Consider the following 21,093-nt stretch of genomic DNA (forward strand, 5'->3'; position numbering starts at 1 on the left):
CTCGATTTTCTGGTCAAACTAATAAACAAAAAACAATAATTAGAATATACAATAAAAAAAACCCAAAAAAACACTGAATTACACGTGTTTGGCTATACTTCTCAAGTGCAGCGAACAATATAGCAAATGCTATTTCAAATGATGACAGAATTGGAAATGCTAGACTCATGCAATGCCTTGTTTTTATTATAACTTGTAAAGTATATAGCTTCTTTACATTCATTATGATAATTTATCGATTGAATTGATATTTTTTATTAACGGAATAATAATTTTGAAGGAAATGTGTGTGTAATTTCGTTGTCATAATAAACCCGTCAACGGTACTAGGCTAATAGTGTGGTACCTCAGTCTCACTTTACGTCGTCATGTATATAAGATTTACCAATAGGCTGAAAGAGTTCCGTGCAAACTCAAACAAATTGTTTAAAACCCGTGGAAAATGGGTTTACCTACTTTGTATTATTCAATTTATTATTTTACCAATTTTTATTGGGTCGACTCCGTATTTGTATTAGTATAACCAACAGCTAGTCTTCAGTCAACAAAATGCACTAAATGTTTTTAACATGTTAGTATTTTGTTTTAGTTCAAATTTTATTATTGATATACTGCTGTTTAATAAGTTGTAATTTAAGTTTGAATCCTGTTTGATAACAGTCAATTACGTAGGTCTATCTGTTTTCTGATAAGAGATTTTTTTGTAATTGAAATCAAAACACTGGCATTGTGTAAAATGTATTCAAGATTATATAATTCTATTTTATAGTTTAATTTATGTTTTGGTAGACTTGATTGCATGTCTCTAGAAAGAGTTAAAATCTAGGTTGATGCATATGTCAACATTGTCTGTGTCTTGGTAATTTTTTTAGGGTCAAAAATCGACTTATTAAAGAGAACACCAAATTGATAAACACACTTTTCCAAAAACGATCTAACGCATACATTTATATATGAGATTGAATAAAAGTTTGAATAATTGAAATTTCCTACCTGACTTTCCAACACCTTGTATTCCAAGAATAAGAATATTAACATCCTTATGACTGTGCTTTTGAATTTTTTCCTCAGTTGCAGGTTTTGGATCTTTATGAAACGGCAAAGGCATATCAAAAAATATTTTTTTAAATTATTCCTTTAGTTTTGACTATAAACACAATAGGTATTCGTAACTGAACTACCACAAATTAAAAACAAGTAAATAACATTGCGTCATGTTACGAATCGAGTTCTGGTAGTTTACTGGAATAAATGATAAACTTTATCTGTTTGAACCAATTTGGTGGCTTAGTACAAACGGAACGGCCAATGTGTCTTAATATAATAGTACAGTAACAATATTATATAAGAAGATCGCAAAGGCTGTATGTTATGCACATGCTTACAGATTACACAGACGCATTACTTATATACTTAACGTTTTGATGAACCGCAAGATCTCTAATTAGAAAACTGTTTTAATAAAGAAGGAAAGATGTGCTGTTTTATATATATAAATATCATCTCCTCTTGTTAATAATAATGATACTGATAACTTTCAAGCATGACCATTACAAAAATAACATATAAATGTGTTTAGATAAATCAATATTCACTAAAGTATTTCTCTCTCAGTTCTTTCTAACTTTAAAGTGTATTCAATATTCAATAAAAGTATTAATGAAATGTAATATGAAAATATGTTCAAATTTATTACAACGACGGTTGAAGCAAACAGTTGCGTCGCGTTTATCAGTAGTTTGGGGTCAATTGTACAACCATAAAGTATATGAAGTTTCTTTTCATCAATGTCTTTTTCGAATGCGTAATTTAAACTGCTTCAAACAAATAGCGCTACTTAAACAGAGAAACGCTCTGTGAGCATATTCCATTGATCCATCCTATAAAGATTAAAGCATATGATATATCAATTAAAAAGTATATAAAAGTAAAATATCACAAAAACCACGTTCATAAATATACTGATAAAAAATAAATTTATTAAACTCTGCATGAACCTTAGTTTTCTCTCGTCTTTATATTTATTATAAGTTGTTTACTACTTTTTGCAAAATGTATATACGAAAACCGTTGAAATAATCACGACTTCCTGTTGTATCTTAGGTGCGTCAATAATTTTCATACAAAACAATATGTATAGTATCGAATTTTATAGATTTTCATCGAGGAAACATTAAGTTCTTCAACTTTGTCTGTTCTTAAATATCATTGGCTTTTATTAAAATGACTTTGAGCTCTCACGATGAAGGTTCATTGTAGATTCTGAAAAGCGCGCCTGACTCATAATATTTACAAAGTTTTATGATTTTTATTTTCTTAAGAAGTTCAATCGATAATTTGCGTGCTGTATTATGATGTTTAATATTTAGTCTTACAATTTGTCAATTATAAGATACAAAAACTAATTTAATGAACAGTATACGAACTTCGAGAGCTCATAATTTTAGATATGTGTTTATATACGTTTTATACTTCTTTGCCATTAATTGTGATGATACGATTACCACTGATCAGTATTATGTATGCAGTAGTATACTAATCATGGGATCTACTAAACAAAGATTCCCATTTTTCCTGATGTGTTCATGTGAATACCTCAAATACATAATGAATTTAGTGTATTCAAATGCGGCAAATTGAATCAAAACACTTGATAATCAAATTTATGAATGGCAGGTGATTAGCTTAATCGTGAACGATTAATTTGATTGCTATACAAATAGGAGGACTGGCGTATCTAATTATATCAGCAACAGCATTATATAAGATAAAAGAGGTAAACAAAGATGAAATGTTGCATATAATTCACGCAATTACGTCACAAAAAGGTATTAGTTGTACTATAAAAATATGTTTCATGGCAGAATTACTATAATATCAAATCAAATTATCGTTTTCTTACTCCATAAAAGAAATAATGCGGCTTATGTTATTTTCCCACCTGTTAAATATTGTAAAACAAAGCGGATTATCGTTTGATCAGATCCATTCTCACATCATCAGAGCACAAAATGTATATACCACAAAAGTAAGTATATAATGTTTAAAGATTTAATATTTTGTCATTATTGCATCTATAATTTTGTTTACCAGAGGAAAAAAACCTTCATGTCTGTAAGTTGAAATAAACATTGAAAAAACGTAGAAGATAAGTGGTACAAATGTACAAGATTATCATATCCTCATTCCCCCCTATAATGCTACATTCGAAGTAATATCATACTCAAGTGATACTTGTACAGTTATACACCTTGTAGTCATCTATTGGCAAATGATGCTGATGCACAATTGATTAAACATATGAAAAATCACTTACAACCATCACTTATAATTCATTTATATGTATCAGTAGAATATGATTATGATCAGCATATATAAGGAAAACGTCAACATTTTAGTAATTCCCGCGGTAACCAGGTACGTGACTTTCAGGTCGTCAGTCTTTCTTTTACCACCAGACTAGCTAATCGTTATATTTTGATCCCTTGTTGAACGCTACATTGAGGTAATGATGTCACTGACCGTTCAGGGGCGCAAAATCAATTTATTGATCCGTTTGCCGAACATTTATTAACAGTTATTTCAAATATACCCCCTCCCCCCCACAACAAAAAAAAAAGAAGGAAAAAATCGTTGAATACTGACTTCGAAATTTTTTGTTATACATTTAACTAAATGCAAGGCATTGGTATTTTTAATTTTTCAGAAAGTTTTTTTGAACTTTTCTGTGATGTGCATCTGGTATTCCATGATAAGTAGAATGACTAAACAAAATATGAGAATAGAAATACAAATAGACCTAGAAGTTGGATACTGAAATTGCAATAGAAGTAAACATAATCCAGCTTTTCAAAGTAATGGGAATACTTATTATATTTAACTAATTGCTTTAATGTTAAAAGTTGAGTGCAGATCTTTTACTTGCAATGTCATTATATTTTATCGTCTTTAATATGACGAAATGTACATATTTGGCATTACACGGACTTACCAAGCGAAAAATGTTGTGGGTTCTTTCAGTAATTTGAAAACATGGGCGTATACTATGGCTGATTCGGTTGTTGCTGGTGTACTGTTGGTTTTACATTCTAAGCAGGCATTTTCAGTCGGTTAATAGACTTTGTACCAATCTGTCTCTATATTTAACTGCTACATTTGTTTTATATAGAATGGTTCTTCCATATAAAAGTGGGACGAAAAATACCAGAGGGATAGTCAAACTCATAAATCGAAAATATAATGACAACGTCATGACTAAAAATTTAAAAGACAAACAGACAAACAATAGTACACATGACACAACATAGAAAACGAAAGAATAAGCAACAGGAACCCCACCAAATACTAGGGGTGACCTCAGGTGCTCCTGAATGGTAAGCATAACTTGCTCCACATGTGGTACCCGTCGTGTTGCTTATGTGATAACAAATCCGGTAAATAGTCCAATTCGGTAGGTCACATTCATGAAGGGGAGGGGATTGTAGTAACGACGTAAAGAAAATATCCGATATCATTTGGGAAACGGTTATTTCATAACGGTCAACCAACTCGTGATGTTGTCCGTTAAATTTACGAAGGGATGATTTCAACTTCACCATTAGGAACTCTTGTTTCAAATGCTTACTTGTGAGCAGCAACCTTCTATCAAGAAAATCATGATAGGAAATGCAAGCACGGGACTATCCTATCAATTGGGAAATATATACCCCGTATCCAGGTGCTGCTGGAATGTTGCTACTTAGAAATGGAAAGTTAACAATTTGAAAGCTGAAATCATCTCTTTTGTCGTAAAGTTTTGTTTTCAACCGACCATCATTGTCAATTTCTAGATGCAAGTCAAGATATGAGGCCGAATTAACAGTATCTGTAGTATCCTTGATCTCTAATTCTATGGGATAGATGTGTTCTTTTTTTTAAAAGGAAGTCTATGTCTATAATGTGGAATAATTATTCAAGAACCAAAGACTTCCAAAGCTGGCGTTTTAATTACTGCAAGAACTATTCTATATTCCAGTCACTATATTGTTTTATTTTACTCCTAATGCCAGTTATTTGCCGATATTCCTGCTCAGCTAATACTACTAGTAAAACGTGTTATTCTCTCAGTATTGACATACAAAAATATTCCCGACACTTTTACTAAAAAAGCATAGATCACTTAGCTGTATTTGACAAAACTTTTAGGAATTTTGGTTCTCAATGCTCTTCAACTTCGTACTTTATTTGGCCTTTTTAACTTTTTTGGATTCGAGCGTCACTGATAAGTCTTTTGTAGACGAAACGTGCGTCTGGCGTATATACTAAACTTAGTCCTGGTATCTATGATGAGTTTATTTTCTGTTATCATTAAGAATTCTCAAAATAATGTAAAATCAGATACTGCATATGGCTTTCATAGACGTTGTATTCGAGTTTGAACAGGCATATGAATGCGTGCAGTGGATAATAATTATGTTTTAAAGATCTCATGTTTTAGTCATATTGTTTGCTGTATTGATTTTAATGGATTTTTTTTTTATCCTCCGTTTAATTCAAACTACTGTTTTATATATACCACCCTCATCAGTGATACTCTTTTGAAAAGATTTGAAAGAGCGCCTTGGAGATTAACAACAGAGCCGGATAAGAGTTTTTTTGAATAAAAGTTTATATATTTTCAATTTTGCAATTTAGTATTGAATCAACTCCGTTTTTGCAATGGTTTATCCCACACTAGTCTTCATGTCAGCATTGCACTGGATAGTACTTTTCATGTAAGTACTTCGTTTTAGTTCATATTTTATTGTTGATATACTTGTATCAGATAAGTTTAATTTAAAAGTTTAAATTCTTTTTGATAACAATCAATTACATTGGTCTTTATGCATTCTGTTTTGTGATAAGAGTTTCTTTTAAATCATTCGTAATTGAATTCACAACACTGGTGTGATGTAATTTTGTTTTATCAAGATTATATAATTCTATATTTAATATTTGAAGTTTCGAATATTGTACGCCTGTAGTATGGCCACTACTGTTTCATATAGGACCACTTCATGTATTTATACCCCAAACTATGTCACGTTTAATGATGAGCACAATTACCTTTGCACAGATAAACTGTTTGGCTGTAATAAGTCCGATTTTATTTTTACTAATAGTTATGCTATTGCAGCTACCCTTAATTCTGATCTGTGGTTGTCGTGCCAGATTTGTTTTTGTTTGTTTTTGTTCTAAAAGGGTTCGCTCTGTTTTATTTATTGATATACTGTTATTCGGGACCTTTTTTACGATACGGAGTGGGCTTTTTTGATTGTTAAACGCATTACGATGACTGTTACATATCGCTTTTTGTGTTTTGGTGGATATGATTGTTTTGTACGAATGCGGCAACAGGAAAATAATACAAACTGTTTGAATATTTTGTACCTACTAATATTTAAGAATATTTATTCCGCTTATTTGCTTTTGAACAGTAATACCATTAATTTGATTAGAATATGCAATTTTGAAGAAGAAAACATACGATATTTGAATATAATACATCTGATTTGAATTTTCCTGTTTATGATTGATTTATTTGGTCTCGTGTTTTCCAATATCCATTTAAATTGTGTTTTATGCAATTTTGACATGTTGACTCGATGTAATTTTTTTCCAAATAATATCGCATCCATGATACTAAAGACAGCTACATACATTTAATACCAATTACAAACATATAAACTAAGTAAATATCATTTTTATACCTACACAATTAACATAATATGTAGCTGATAAATGGAGGACTTTCAACTAGACAATACGTTATATATTGACCTGTTAGATTATATTTAACCTCAAACTTCGTCCTCGGTAAATATATTTTGAGCAGGTCCATATATAACGTATTGATTTCGTAATTGATAAATACTAGTATGAGAAAACTATGATTAGTACTGGCCATGTGTAATTTCATACATTCATGCAAATTTTAGCTAATGTTTAACGACTTGATTTGACTCGGAAATATTATAGTTCTATGTCTCTAACTGTGCAACGAAATTTGCGTAAATGTGACCTTTGTCAAGGACAGAAATGTGCATCCAAGATATAATACGTAAGAGATTGACAAACTATATAATTTTATCACCTGATGTACAAGTGTTTTACTGTCTCTGCATAGCCATCAATTTAGAGAACACACGTGCGTGATTTCTCTCACCTCTAAATGCAATGAGTTAAAACAGTTTGTTTTATCAAAAGAGCACAATTATGCAGAGTGTTTCATGACAAATTTTTGTCCCTTTATTGATCCAAATGTCAAAAGCTTCCAATTGTCTAAGTGTAAATTTACTTTTTGGGTATTTGAAAAGTTTAAAAAAAAAAATTTTATATTCTCATTTCACATTTGATAAAAGTCTTAGTTTTTTTTTTTAATTCTATTTTATGACAGAGATATATTGATACTATAAAAAATGTTCAGCTATCACGCATATAATTCGCACTCAACAAATGTAGATAAAAGCACATAAAAAAATTCAAATTTGGAAAACAAATTAAAAATTCAGAAAACCTTGTGTGAGTTTATGTCCTATCATACCGTATCTTCTTATTTTTTTACAACAATACTCGACCTAAACTTATAAAAAGAACAGAACCCGGAGTTCACACAAACCATGAAATAAATAAGGAACAAAAGTGATAATGAATTGACCAATGAAATAGGAATAAATAAATAACAATAAAGTAAAAAGGAGAAAACTCTTAAGAATAACGCTTTGGCGAGACACATTCCTATGACATCAACGAGTTATAACATATTCTGATAGAAAGATAGAACTTAGCAACACAAAATTATTTTATTTTGGTCAAATATTAATTTGGATCAATACATTGCATATGATGAATTCAGAATCCCTTCCAGAATTCCATAAATTTTGCAATACTCAAATTGAAGATTTTTTTGTATTCTTAGATATTACCTAAATTATCAGTGTATTTGCGGTTTGCTTCGATCTAAAATCGACGTATTAAAGATAAAACAAAAATTGTAAAATAAACACATGTCATCCCAAAACAATGTTAACCATTAATTTGTATCGGGACAAAGATCAATCATCAAACAGTTTAGACAATTGGAATTACTTACCTGACTTTCCGACACCTTGGATTCCTAGAATGAGAATATTAACATCCTTATGACTGTGCTTTTGAATTTTTTCCTCAATTGCTGGTTTTGGATCTTTATGGAACGACATTTCAGAACTTATTATTTAAACTTTTCCTTTGATTTGTCAATAGAAACACAATAAGTTTACGTCACTGAAACACCAAAATTAAAAATCAACCTGAATGTAAAGATAACGTTGCGTCATGAATCGAGTTCTGCTAACTTGTTTGACTAAGGAATTAGCTTAATCTTGTTCAACCAATTTACTAGCTGTACAAACAGAACGACTGATGTGTCTTATTATAACAGTAACAATATCATATGATGTTATAAGAACGCAAATGCTTAACACTGTATGTTCTTCATATGCTTACATTACACAGACGTATTAGTTATACTTTAGGCGTTTAGCTGAACCTAAAGATATCTAATTAGACAACTGTTTTCTTGAGGACGGAAATATACAATGATGTGTTAAAGTCTTATATATGTAATAGTTATTCCATGAGGACGCGGTGTGTCAGTGGAAGATCACCCCGAAGGCCGGAGGCCAGAGGGTGATCTAACACTGACAAACCAAACTCGGATGGGATAACTATTTTACATTCCAGCTGTTTTAGATTAGACGAAAACCCATTTACAATTCATAAAATCTAGTTTAGAATGCCACATATATGCCAAATATATTTTATATATCATTATATAATGTATACCCTGTATGACCCCCGAACATGATGATTAAATATGAAACCGTGTCAACTCGCTTAACTAGCCAATCGGCCCACACTAAATCGCCATTTTCTAAACTATCGCCCAACTGTGGTTTACCAATTCGCCCAACTTTTGAAAAAGGGTAAAATCTCATTGAACAATCAGTCCGACAACTCACTTATTTACGAAACGGGTTAAAAGCCCACTGAATAAAGGTCTACCAACTCGCCCTACTAAAGTAAATATCTTGCTTCCTTCAAGTATGTTACATTACTGATAGTTGGTAATCAGTCGTCCTGGTTTAATGGTTTGTGTCGAGGATTGATATGCTAAAGGTCTTGAGTTCGAATCCCAGAATGGATGATAGATTTTTTCTACATAAATTTTGATAGTCTTTTCCGTATGAATAATTCTTAGTTTTATAGTAGATTTGACGTTCCCGCCAAAATGTTACAGAACAAAGGAAAGCATGCAAAACAAAGTAACTCAAGCTGGGGTGATCTGGTTGAGGTGATCCGGCTCAGATCACCCCTGGTAAAACAAAGAAGCTGGGATGTAACATCTCTTCTTGTTGATTATTGTGATAATGATAACATTCATATTACGAATTATCATTAGTCTATTTCAAAACTAATATTTCGATATATAAACAAATACATTATTCACTAAAGTGTGTCTTCCCTCAATCCTGTCAAATTGTATTCAATAATTATCAATAAAAGCATAAATGAAATCTAATTATATTCCGTTTGAACTGTGTTCAAACTGATTACAACTTCTTTTGAAGCAAACATTTTCACCACCTTTAGAAGAACTCAAGAGAAGAGGTTCAAGTGTACAACCATAAAGTATATGAAATTTCTTGCTATTATTCTCTTTTTCAAATGTGTTAAACTTCACTTAATCAAGTGCTACTTAAGCAGAGAAACATTATGGGAGCATTTCGCACATTTAAACTTCCTTACAGATGATAGATCTATTCAAAAACAAATAATATGTAAGTCAAATATCACAAAAAAAAAAATATATATAAAATACTGATAAGTAATCATTTCAGTAGACTGCATGAACCTTAATTCTCCCTCATTATAAACTTATTGGAAGTTCTTTACTACATTTTGCAGAATGTTTATACGAACCGTTAAAATAATCCCGACTTCCTGTTTTTTTCGTTGTTGCGTTAAAGTTTTTATTTAGAAAAATATGATTGTACAGCATCCAATTTTATAAATTTGAAACTAAAAAACCTAATTTAAATGTACCTTTTTTAAAAAAATATTCTTTTTGAATTTTCCCAATGAAGGTGCTTTGAAGATCAAGATGACCGCTAAAGATTTGTTTTGATCAGCTTAACTATTAATTTTGTATTTGATTAACCAATGCTTAGTATTATGTAGAGTAATTGTGGAATGTCCTAAAAAATGGTTGTCTAATGTGTACATACAAGTACAGAACAAATTTATGATACATTATTTCGGCAAATTGAAACAAAAACACTTGTTAATCAAATCTATGAATGGCAAGTAATTAGCTTAATCGTGAACGACCAATTTGATTGCTATACAAACAGGAGGACTGGCGTATCTAATTATATCAGTAACAGTATTATATAAGATATAAGTAGTAAACAAAGGTTAAATGATCTATATAATTCACGTAATTACGTCACAAAAACGTATTACCTGTACTATAAACGTTTTTTACATGTCAGAATTACTATAATTTCAAATCAAATGAGCGTTTTCTTTCTTACGCAATCAAAAGTAATCACACGCTTTATATTATTTTTCCACCTGTTAAATATTGTAACACAAAACGGATTATCCTTTAATTATTTTTATTCTCACATCATCAGCGAAAAAAATGTTTATCCATTTACTTTAGTAAAAATGACAATGAATAACAAAAAAAGTAATTATATAATATTTGAAGAATCAATTATATGAAATTATTGCATATGTATTTCAATTGTTTGAAAAAATGCTTAATTGCTGTAAGTAGAATTAAGAAAAAGAAAGTTGAATTAAGAAAAAAAGCAATAAGAATTAAAAAAGAAGTCATAAAAAAAGGAGATAAGTGATGCACAACAAAACAGGGGAGACTTTGATATTGTCATTACTTTTTTCCCACAATGTTTCATTCGAAGTAATGATCAATCAAGAAATACTTGTACATGTAAACACCTTGTAGTCACCTTTTGGCAAATGATGGCACTTGTATTGATAAAACATGGGAAAAATCACTTACAGCAGCCAACTATTATTTATTTATATGTATCAGTAGAATATGATGATGATCAGCATATGAAGGAAAACGTCAACATTTTAGTATTTCACGCGTTAAGCAGGTACGTGACTTTCAGTTCGTCAGTCTTTCTTTTACAACCTGACTAATCCAGTCGTTATATTCCGATTCGTTATCGAACGCTTCATTGAAGAAATGATGACACTGACCGTTCAAGGGCGCAGAATCAATCCATTTATCCGTTTGCAGATCATTTATAAACAGTTATTTCAAATATACACACGAAAACAAAAGAAGAAAAAAATCGTTAAATACTGACTGCGAAATGTTTTGTTTTACATTTAACTAAATGCAAGGCATTTCAGTTGGTTAATAGACTTTGTATCAATCTGTTTCTATGACAATAATATTTAAATCTATATTTAACTGCTACATTTTATTTTATATAGAATGGTTCTTCTATATAAACTGTATCTAGAAAGAATTATACTTAAAAGAGAGTGCACTAAGTTTGTTCGAAGTTGTTCTTTTCTTGGCTAATGTACACAGCAACATTCAGTCATAAACAATTTTTTTTTTAGTAATACAAAGTGTTTCCCAAGGAATATCTTTTTTTCTTATTCTTTGATTTAGATCTGTGTACAGTATAAAGTTAATGAACACGGAGTACCGAAATTATACGAAATTTTGCCACTGTTCGTTTAAGTTTATGAATTGAAAAACATTTTACCAACCAGTTCGAACCAGGTTTAATTATATCAATTAATTATATATGGGTTGAATTCTAAAGTTATTATTTATATTGCATTTATATAAAAAACGTTATCCGAAGGTGGCGAGAGAAATGGTTTCAATTACATCAAACATGTAAACAGTTTAACAACTACTTCGGTGACGTAATGTTAACATGCTCATAAATTAGTTTGGTTAGATAATTTTATGAAGGCTGTCAAATTGTATGCAAATAAACATCCATGTATAAAAAATCAGGTGTATTCAATGACAACGATTTATTAAAAACTTGCATATGCAACTGGAAATGAATCATACTTTGCAAAAATCTGGTTATAGCTTAAGATTATTTTTTTGTTATTGTATGTATGGTGTTGATATGGTAATGATCTATTCAAAATCAAAACGAACAAAATCACGATTTTACGAAATTGACCGTCTTTTTGTTATTTATAAAGAAAGTGTTATATGAAATAAAACAAGTAATGGATGACTTAAATGCTATACAGTATCGCATGCAATGTCATCTCCTCTTGTGTCAGATCTTTTTCAACGGATTTTTTTTGGGGGGAAGTCATTTATTATTTAGTACGTCTTTAAAGTGGAATGATTTTTTCAAATACCAAAAACTTATAAGCTTCCTAAGATGGCTTTTTCGTTTGCTAATTTCGAGTCACTATATTGTTTTATTTTGCTCCTAATGCCGGTCATTTGGCGGTATTCCTGCTCAACTAGAGCTACAAGTAAAAACGTTTTGTGCTTTCAGTATTGACCAGTATTGACAAATAAAATATTCCAGAAACATTTACTAATAGTAATACTAGTAATACTAGTCATTTTCTGTTATCATAAGAATTCTCAAAATAACTTTAAAGCATTACGCGTGTAAGATACTGCATACGGCAACTATAGACGAAGTATTCGAGTTTGAACAGGCATAGGTATGCGTGTAGTGGGGAATAATTTTGTTAAGATTGTTTGTCGTATTGATTTTTATGGATGTTTGTTTGTTTTCCGTTAAATTCTAACCAACACAACAAAGTGCCTAAAATATAAATACACTGTGCACATATAGTGATACACTATAAAAAAAAACCCATTTTTTTCTTTTTTACAAAAAGATGCTTTAACCTGTTTCAAGCTAAAAAAAAAAAACCCTTGCAAAGGTTCGAAACAGCGCATTGGAAACACACAGAGCTGGAATAAGAGTGACTTTGAATAAAAGTTTGTATTATCAACTTTGCAATTTAACGTATTGAATCAACTCCGTTTGTGTATTGGTTTTCCCAAACTAGTCTTCATGTCAACACAATGAACTGAGTAGTACTTTACATGTGGGTACTTCGTTTTAGTTCATATTTTAATGTTGATATACTTTTATAAAATAAACTAAATTTAAAGTTTGAATCCTTTTTGATAACAGTCAATTACGTAGGTCCTTCTGCATTCTATGTTGTGATAAGAATTTGTATTAAATCATTGCAACTTTGTTGGATTCGAGTCTCACTGATGAGTCTTTCGTAGACGAAATGCGCGTCTGGCGTATATACACAATTTAGTCCTGGTATCTATGATGAGTTTATTTACAATCACTGGGTCGATGCCACTGCTGGTTGAGATTTATTTCCCCGAGGATATCACCATCCCAGAAGTCAGCACTTTTTGTGCTGACATGAATTACCATTGATATGGTTATATTTATAAATTATCTGTTTATAAAATTTAGAATTTTAAAATACTAAGGCTTTTTTACCTTAGGCATAGATTACCTTGGCCGGATTTGACAAAACTTTTAGGAATTTTGGTCCTCAATGCTCTCCAACTTCGTACTTTATTTGGCCTTTTTAACTTTTTTGGATTCGAGCCTCACTGATGAGTCTTTTGTAGACGAAAAGCGCGTCTGGCGTATATACAAAATTTAGTCCTGGTATTTATGATGAGTTTATTTACATCTACTGGGTCGATGCCACTGCTGGTGGAGATTTATTTTTCCGAGGGTATCACCAGCCCAGTAGTCAGCACTTTTTGTGCTGACATGAATTATCATTGATATGGGTATATTTATAAATTAACTGTTTTTTAAAATTTAGATTTTTTTGAAATACTAAGGCTTTTCTACCTCAGGCATAGATTACCTTAGCTGTATTTGGCAAAACTTTTAGGAATTTTTGTCCTCAATGCTCTTCAACTTCGTTCTTTATTTGGCCCTTTTAACTTTGTTGGATTCGAGCGTCACTGATGAGTATTTTGTAGACGAACGCGCGTCTGGCGTATATACAAAATTTAGTCCTGGTATCTATGAGTTTATTGTAATAGATTTCGAAACATTTGTGTGATGTAATTTTTTTTATCACGATTGTATTAGGATTATATCATTATATATTTAATAGTTGAAGTTGAATATTTAGTAGAATAGATTGTACATCTTTAGAAAGGGCTAACGTCTGAAGTGTGGCCAATACTATTTTAAGAAAACTGCATGTATTTCTACCCAAAACTGCGTACATTCTAATTATTATCATAATTGCCTTTGCACAGATTAAACTGTTGGCTGTAATAAGTCCGATTCTAACATATTGTTATTTTTGTGTGCTATTGCAGCTATCCTTAGTGGTTGTCGTACCTGATTTGTTTTAATTGCTATTATTCTAAATTAGTTCTCTCTTTTGGTTTGATTGATATACTGTTATTTGACACCTTATTTACGATACGGCGTGGGCTTTGTTCTTTGTAAAACGCCTTGCGATAACTAGTACTTCAAACTCATTGTCCGTTTGTATTTCCTTTGGTATTATTATTTTGAACCAATGCACCAACAGGGACGTTATTTTTAAAAATAGTATTGACTCAATGGTACTAAAGACAGTAACACCGATTTAATACCATTTCCAAACATAGAAACACCAAGTGAATTTCATTTCAAACTTTTACTATTAACATACATAACTTAAGTTATATACGTTCAACGAGTCCATATGTGATATATGGACCTGTTAAATTATAATGAACTGCGGACGTCGTTCTCGGTAAATATATTTTAAGCAGGTCCATATATCACGTATTGACTTTGTCAAAAGTCCATAATTGATTAATTCTAGTATTGGAAAATAGTGATAAGTACTTGGTAAATCTTATACTGATCATTATTGAAGAGTTGTCTTATATTTTACGTCTTGATTTGACTCTAACATGAAAACACAAAAAGTTTACGTAACTGAAACACCACAATTTAAAAAAGCAACCTGTATGTGAAGATTATATTACGTCATGAATCGAATTCTGCTAACTTGTATGGCTTAGTAACCAGCTGTATTTTGTTCGATCAATTTGGTTGATGTATCATATTATATATAACAGAAACAATATTCTATGATATGAAAAGAACGCAAAGGCTAAGTACTAATGATGTTCGCATGCTAACATTACACAGACATATAAGTTATACTTTAAACGTTTAGCGGAACGTAAAGATGTCTAATTAGACAACTGTTTTCTGAAAAGGAAAGATACAACTATGTATGAAAAGATTTATATATCATCTCTTCGGACGCAAGAAATTATTGAACGTGTTGTTTTCAATTTTTTACATCAATGGGTCGATCCCTCTGCTGGTGGACTATCAGTACCCGAGAGTATCATCAGCTCAGTAGTCAGTACTTCGGTACTGACATGATTTAACAAAGTTTGATAAAATTGTCCGTTTATAAATTTTGAAATTATTAAGAAACTTAGGTTTCAACCCCCTCAGGCAAAGTTGGCTTGAGATGAATTTGGCTATTTATTTTAGGTAGTTTTGACAAATATAGCTCTTCAACGGTTTCGGTACTTATACATCTTCGGATTTCAAACTATATTTCTTAAAAAAGAAGTCCGATTACAAGGATTTTTTCAATACTCTTTGATTTATTTCTTTTAATGTGTACAGTATGAGTTTAATGAACCAGGAATGACGAAATTATACAACAAATTTTGCAACTGATCGTAAAGTTTGCGAATATAAAAAATTCAGCAACCAGTTCCAACCAGGTTTAACTGTGATCAATTGTAAAAGGGTTGAGTTCTAAAATTAGTAATTATATTGTATTCATATATAATACATTATCAGAAGGTGGTGAGAGAAATGGGTTTATTAAAATTAAACATGTAAACAGTTTGAAAATTATTCCAGTGACGTAATGGTAACATGCTCATAAATTAGTTTGGTTAGATAATTTCATGAAGGCTGTCAAAATTTATGCAAAAACGCATCCATGTATAAAAAAATCTGGTGTATTCAATGATAACAATTTAATTCATAACTTGCATGTGCAGCTGGAAATGAATCATATGTTGCACGAATCTGGTTATTGAAGATATTTTTTGTATGTATGATGTGCATTATAGGCCAATGATCGATACGAAAACCAAAAACATGCAAATGACGAGTCTAGTAACTTTACCATCTTGTTTCTATCTGTTTCCCCTTATTAACAAAATAATATACTAAAATAGAAGTAACGAACAAATTAAATGATGTAAGGTATCGCATCCGAACTTATCTCATCAATGTGAATACATGTGTTAGATGCCATTACTACAAATATTGACGACATATTCGACTTGAACATGTACAGGAATGCATGTAGTGGAAAAATAATTTTGTTTAGATCTTTTATAAGCTACCAAACACCACAATCAAACAAGCAAGATATACCTGATAATTTACAGAGTTTTCACCTTATTAATTGTCACCATAGCTACGTAGTAAGATGACCCATTTCTCTTTGACGGGTGTCAATACAGTTGTACATATCTTGTTGGTTTTCAAAAACAGATATATATATCTTGATAGAAAATATCCGACAGTAAGTATAGAATAAGAAGATGTGGTATGAATGACAATGCGACAACTGCATGTATCCACCAGAGACTAATTGACGTAGATTTTAGCAATTTCACCGAACGTGACTTATTTCCGATCGTGACTGTTTTGCTGAGTGTGAATTCGCATTACTATAAGACGTGTCAGGGTACTTTTCCATCCCGAATTCATGCATTTAGTTTTGATGTTATATTTGTTGTTCTCATCGAATTTTGGTAAATGTCTTAACGTTTGTAGTTGTATTTTTTTTTTGTTGTATTCGTGTGTTATGGTAAAGATAATTAATAATCTAGTTCATTTATTAGATTTCAGTTTGGATCAACGAAATTTATACATGTATTTGGTTTACAGTTTGATTCAGAAGAAACACTGACATAGCTAGATAATATAATAAATTATCTATTTACTACCACAGTTTGATATTGTTATTTTCATAGTTATTAATAAATAGTCTTGTGTAGACGAAACTCACGTCTGGCGTAATAAATTTTAAACCTGATACCTTTTGTTAGCTCTGATTCGTGTGTTCCTCACATTTATTTGTAGTGTTGTCCTGTAATGTAATGTTGTCATTTTAACATTATATTTAACATTGCCATTAACATGATTAAAGCAGGAGGTTTTACAATGACAAACGACCACATCTGAGTTAGTTTATCGGTAAATATAACACATAATATTTCAACGGTTGACAAAATTGGAAATTTTTAAATTATGTTATGCTAGTTTTTAACTTATGTTATGCCTTATTTGTATGATAAACTATATAACTTCTTAACGTGCATACTGATTTACATTGAATGAATTCGACTTTATCAAAAGAATAACAATTTCGAAGGACTTCAAAATTTGTTTGTAAATTTGTTGCGATAAAACTCGTTAACGATACCTGGCTTATAATTTGATACCACAGACTTGAACTACGTCTTTATCAAACTCATCAGTGGCGCTCGAACGAAAATGTTTGAAAGAACGCATCATAGGAATCTAACAGCAGCACAACCCATCAAAGAGTATCACCAATATCAACTTTGTATTATTAATTAAGCCTATTATTGTTGAGTCGACTACATCATTCTGACGTATTTGTTAACCCTGAGATGGTCTTTCTGTCAGCAAATTGCAATGAATAGTACTTTACATTTAGGTATTACATTTTAGTTTATATTTTATTGTTGATGTATAGCTATCATTTAGTTGTAATTTGAAGTATGAATCCTTGATAACAGTCAATCACGCTAGTGTGTCTGTTTTCTGCTTATTGATAAGAATATGTATTAAGTCATTTGTAATTGAGGTGAACACATTAGTATTATGTAACCGTTTATCAAGATTATATAATTCTATATTTAATAGTTAAAGTTTAGTTTTTTTTGAAGAATTGATTATACGTTCGTACTAACGGTTAACGTCCGAAGTATGGCCTATTTTGTTCCATGCATGAACACTATTCATTATCAAAATTTTGTCATTTTATTAGCACGAGAGCCTTTGTAATTAGTCCGAGTTTTACATATTGTAATAAAAATGTACATCCTTTGCGTGCCGACGTCAGAAAAACATAGACCAGTGGTTGTAGTACATGATACATGTTTTTGAAAACCTTTTTACGATACAGAATTGTCTATATTCATCGTAAAACGCCTTGTGATGACTGGTACTCATAAACTGTTGTCTTTCGGTGGATACGAGTATATGTACCTATGCATCAATTGCACGAGTATTTTATACCTTTCAAATATTTAAAAAATATTTGATTCCGATTTTTGCTTTTGAAAAGTAATACCATTGATTTGAATAGAATATTCTATTTTTAAGAAAAAAATGTGCGATATTCAAATATATATCCCATCTTGTTTGAATGTTTTTGTTTCTCATTGATTAATTTAGTCATGCGTTTCCAATATTCATTTCAATTTTTTTAAAACTATTTTGACTTGTTGACTCGTCGTTAATATCTTTAGAAATGATATTGCCTTCATGCTACTAAAGACAACCACATCAATTGAATACCATTTACAAACATAGTAACCTCAAGTCAATATCATTTTCAATCTTTTACTATTAACATATAAATTAAGGACTTTAAACTAGTCAATATCTGATGTATGGACCTGTTAGATTATAATGAACCGCGGACTTCGTCCTCAGTAAATATATTCTAAGCAGGTTCATATATCAAAAGTCCGTAATTGATTAATAATAGTATTGGAAAATAGTGTACTTGGTTAATCTTGTACTGATCATTAATTTAAATTATTATATGACTATAAATTTTCTGTTTTCTCATTGGCTAAAAGCATAGGAAATCCTCTTTGGTAAAACATTATATTCACCGCGGCAAAAATCACGAGAGGTTAATATAACATTTAGAACAGCGTCCGTGTACCTAAATATAGAAACGGGGAATTCTTGTTAGCTATTTAAGGGATGTATAAATAAAATGGTTTTTAATAGGACGACCGAATAAATATCAACCAATCAGCGCTCTCGACATAAAATCGTTTCGATGTAACAGACGATAGTTACATGTTTCCGGCAACAAAGTATCTTTAAAAATTGAAATGATACAATATTCTTCTAGTTTTAATTATGCAGAATTAAATATGCCTAAAAATCAAACCCAAGCATAAAATAAAAACAGTCTAGGCAAAATACCATCTAACCAAGGATATATTTCACAATCTAAAAATATGAAAATGACACTGAGAACTAAAGAGTCATATAATAAAGCAATTGTTGACTTTTGATATCAGTTGATACAATGATTTATCAACCCCAGATGTGATATTCACCTCGGCCGTTGGCCTTGGTGAATATCACATCTCTGGGGTTGATAAATCATTGTATCAACCTCATCAAAAGTCAATAATTGTATAGTATGGTATGAAAATACTCTAGTACCATGTCTTATATTGTACACCAAGATTCACGTATATGTGAGCTTTGTGAAGGACAGAAATGTGCATCTGAGATATAATACGTAAAAGATTGACAAAATATATCATTTTATCACCTGAAATACAATTGGTTTAATGTCTCTGCATAGCCATCAATTTAGAGAACACACATGCATGATTTATATCACTTAACTATAAACTACAAATTACCGATGCAATGACTCAAAGTAGCTTCTGTTATCAACAGAACTTAAATATGCAGAGTGTTTCTGGAATTTCGTGTTCGAATATTGAACCTAACGTCTAAAGCTTCCAATAGTTCAAAAATACATTTACTTTTTGGGTAAATTTAAAATGAACCCATTTCTTCCAAATAGTTGTTTTCAATTCTCATTTCATATTTTAAAGCCTTAATTTATTTTAAAGTATTCTATTCATGACAAACACATATTGATACAATAAAATATGTTAAGCTATTAATTATATAATCAGGAAACAACTAATGCGTGTACATACAACCGCAAAAAATATGCAAATTTGGAAAACGAATTGAAATCCAGAAAAAACCTTTGTGGATATTATCTTATACCACAGTATAATACAATACACGAACACAAAAAAAGAAGAAGAACAAAACCAAGTGCTTACACAAACTAGCAAATCATAAGGAACAGTATTTATAATGAATTGACCGAGGTAAAATTGACATATTAAAGATAAAAGAAAATTTAGCACACCACGTTTTTATTGTATAGTAACACACGTCATTCCAAATAATATTTAACAGTAAATGATATTGGGGAAAAAGATCTATCAAGACGCAGTTTGAAAAATGGGGAGTGTCTTACCTGATTTTCCGACACCTTGGACTCCCAGAATGACAATATTAACATCCTTATGACTGTGTTTTTGAATTTTTTCCTCAGTTGCAGGTTTTGGATCTTTATGAAACGGCATTACAGAAATTTATATATAACCTATTCCTTTGTTTTGTCAATATAAACACAAAAACTTTACGTAACTGAACCTCCACAAATTAAAAATAGCTACCAGAATGTAAAGATTATGTTGCGTCATTAATCGAGTTCTGCTAACTTGATGAATAAGGAATTAGCTTTATCTTGTTTAATCAATTTGGTTGCTGTACAAACAGAACGGCTGATGTCTTATTATAACAGTTACAATATCATATGATGTTATAAGAACGCAAAGGCTGAATACTGTATGTTATTCAGATGCTTACATTACACAGACGTATTACTTATACTTTAAACGTTTAGCTCATAGATATCTAATTAGAAATCTGTTTTCTTGAAGAAGGAAAGATACAATAATGTATGAAAGATTTATATATCATCTCTTCCTGTCAATAATTGTGATATTGATAATAGCCAATTTACGAATTACTATTAGTCCATTACGAAACTAATATATCGATATCTAGATTAATAAAATATTCAATAAAGTGTGTCTTCCTCCAATCATATCTAATTGTATTCAATGATTATCAATAA

General features: G+C 30.7%; 1 protein-coding gene across 3 annotated transcripts in view; it reads right to left on the reverse strand.

The window, feature by feature from the left end:
- Positions 1-20,720, reverse strand: part of LOC139491034 (ras-related and estrogen-regulated growth inhibitor-like protein) — a 42,932-nt gene extending 22,212 nt beyond the window's left edge. The window contains exon 1 of one of the 3 annotated variants that reach the window (XM_071278304.1): positions 20,428-20,720. In XM_071278304.1, the coding sequence (XP_071134405.1) occupies positions 20,428-20,536 (109 nt within the window). In that variant the 5' untranslated portion in view covers positions 20,537-20,720. Of the gene's footprint in view, positions 1-1,008; positions 1,442-8,110; positions 8,423-20,427 lie in introns of those variants that run through there. The other 2 variants (XM_071278303.1, XM_071278301.1) reach the window with 2 other exon arrangements.
- Between the last annotated feature and the right edge of the window lie 373 nt (positions 20,721-21,093).

This window comes from Mytilus edulis, chromosome 10 (genome assembly GCF_963676685.1).
Source record: "Mytilus edulis chromosome 10, xbMytEdul2.2, whole genome shotgun sequence".
NCBI lineage: Eukaryota > Metazoa > Mollusca > Bivalvia > Mytilida > Mytilidae > Mytilus > Mytilus edulis.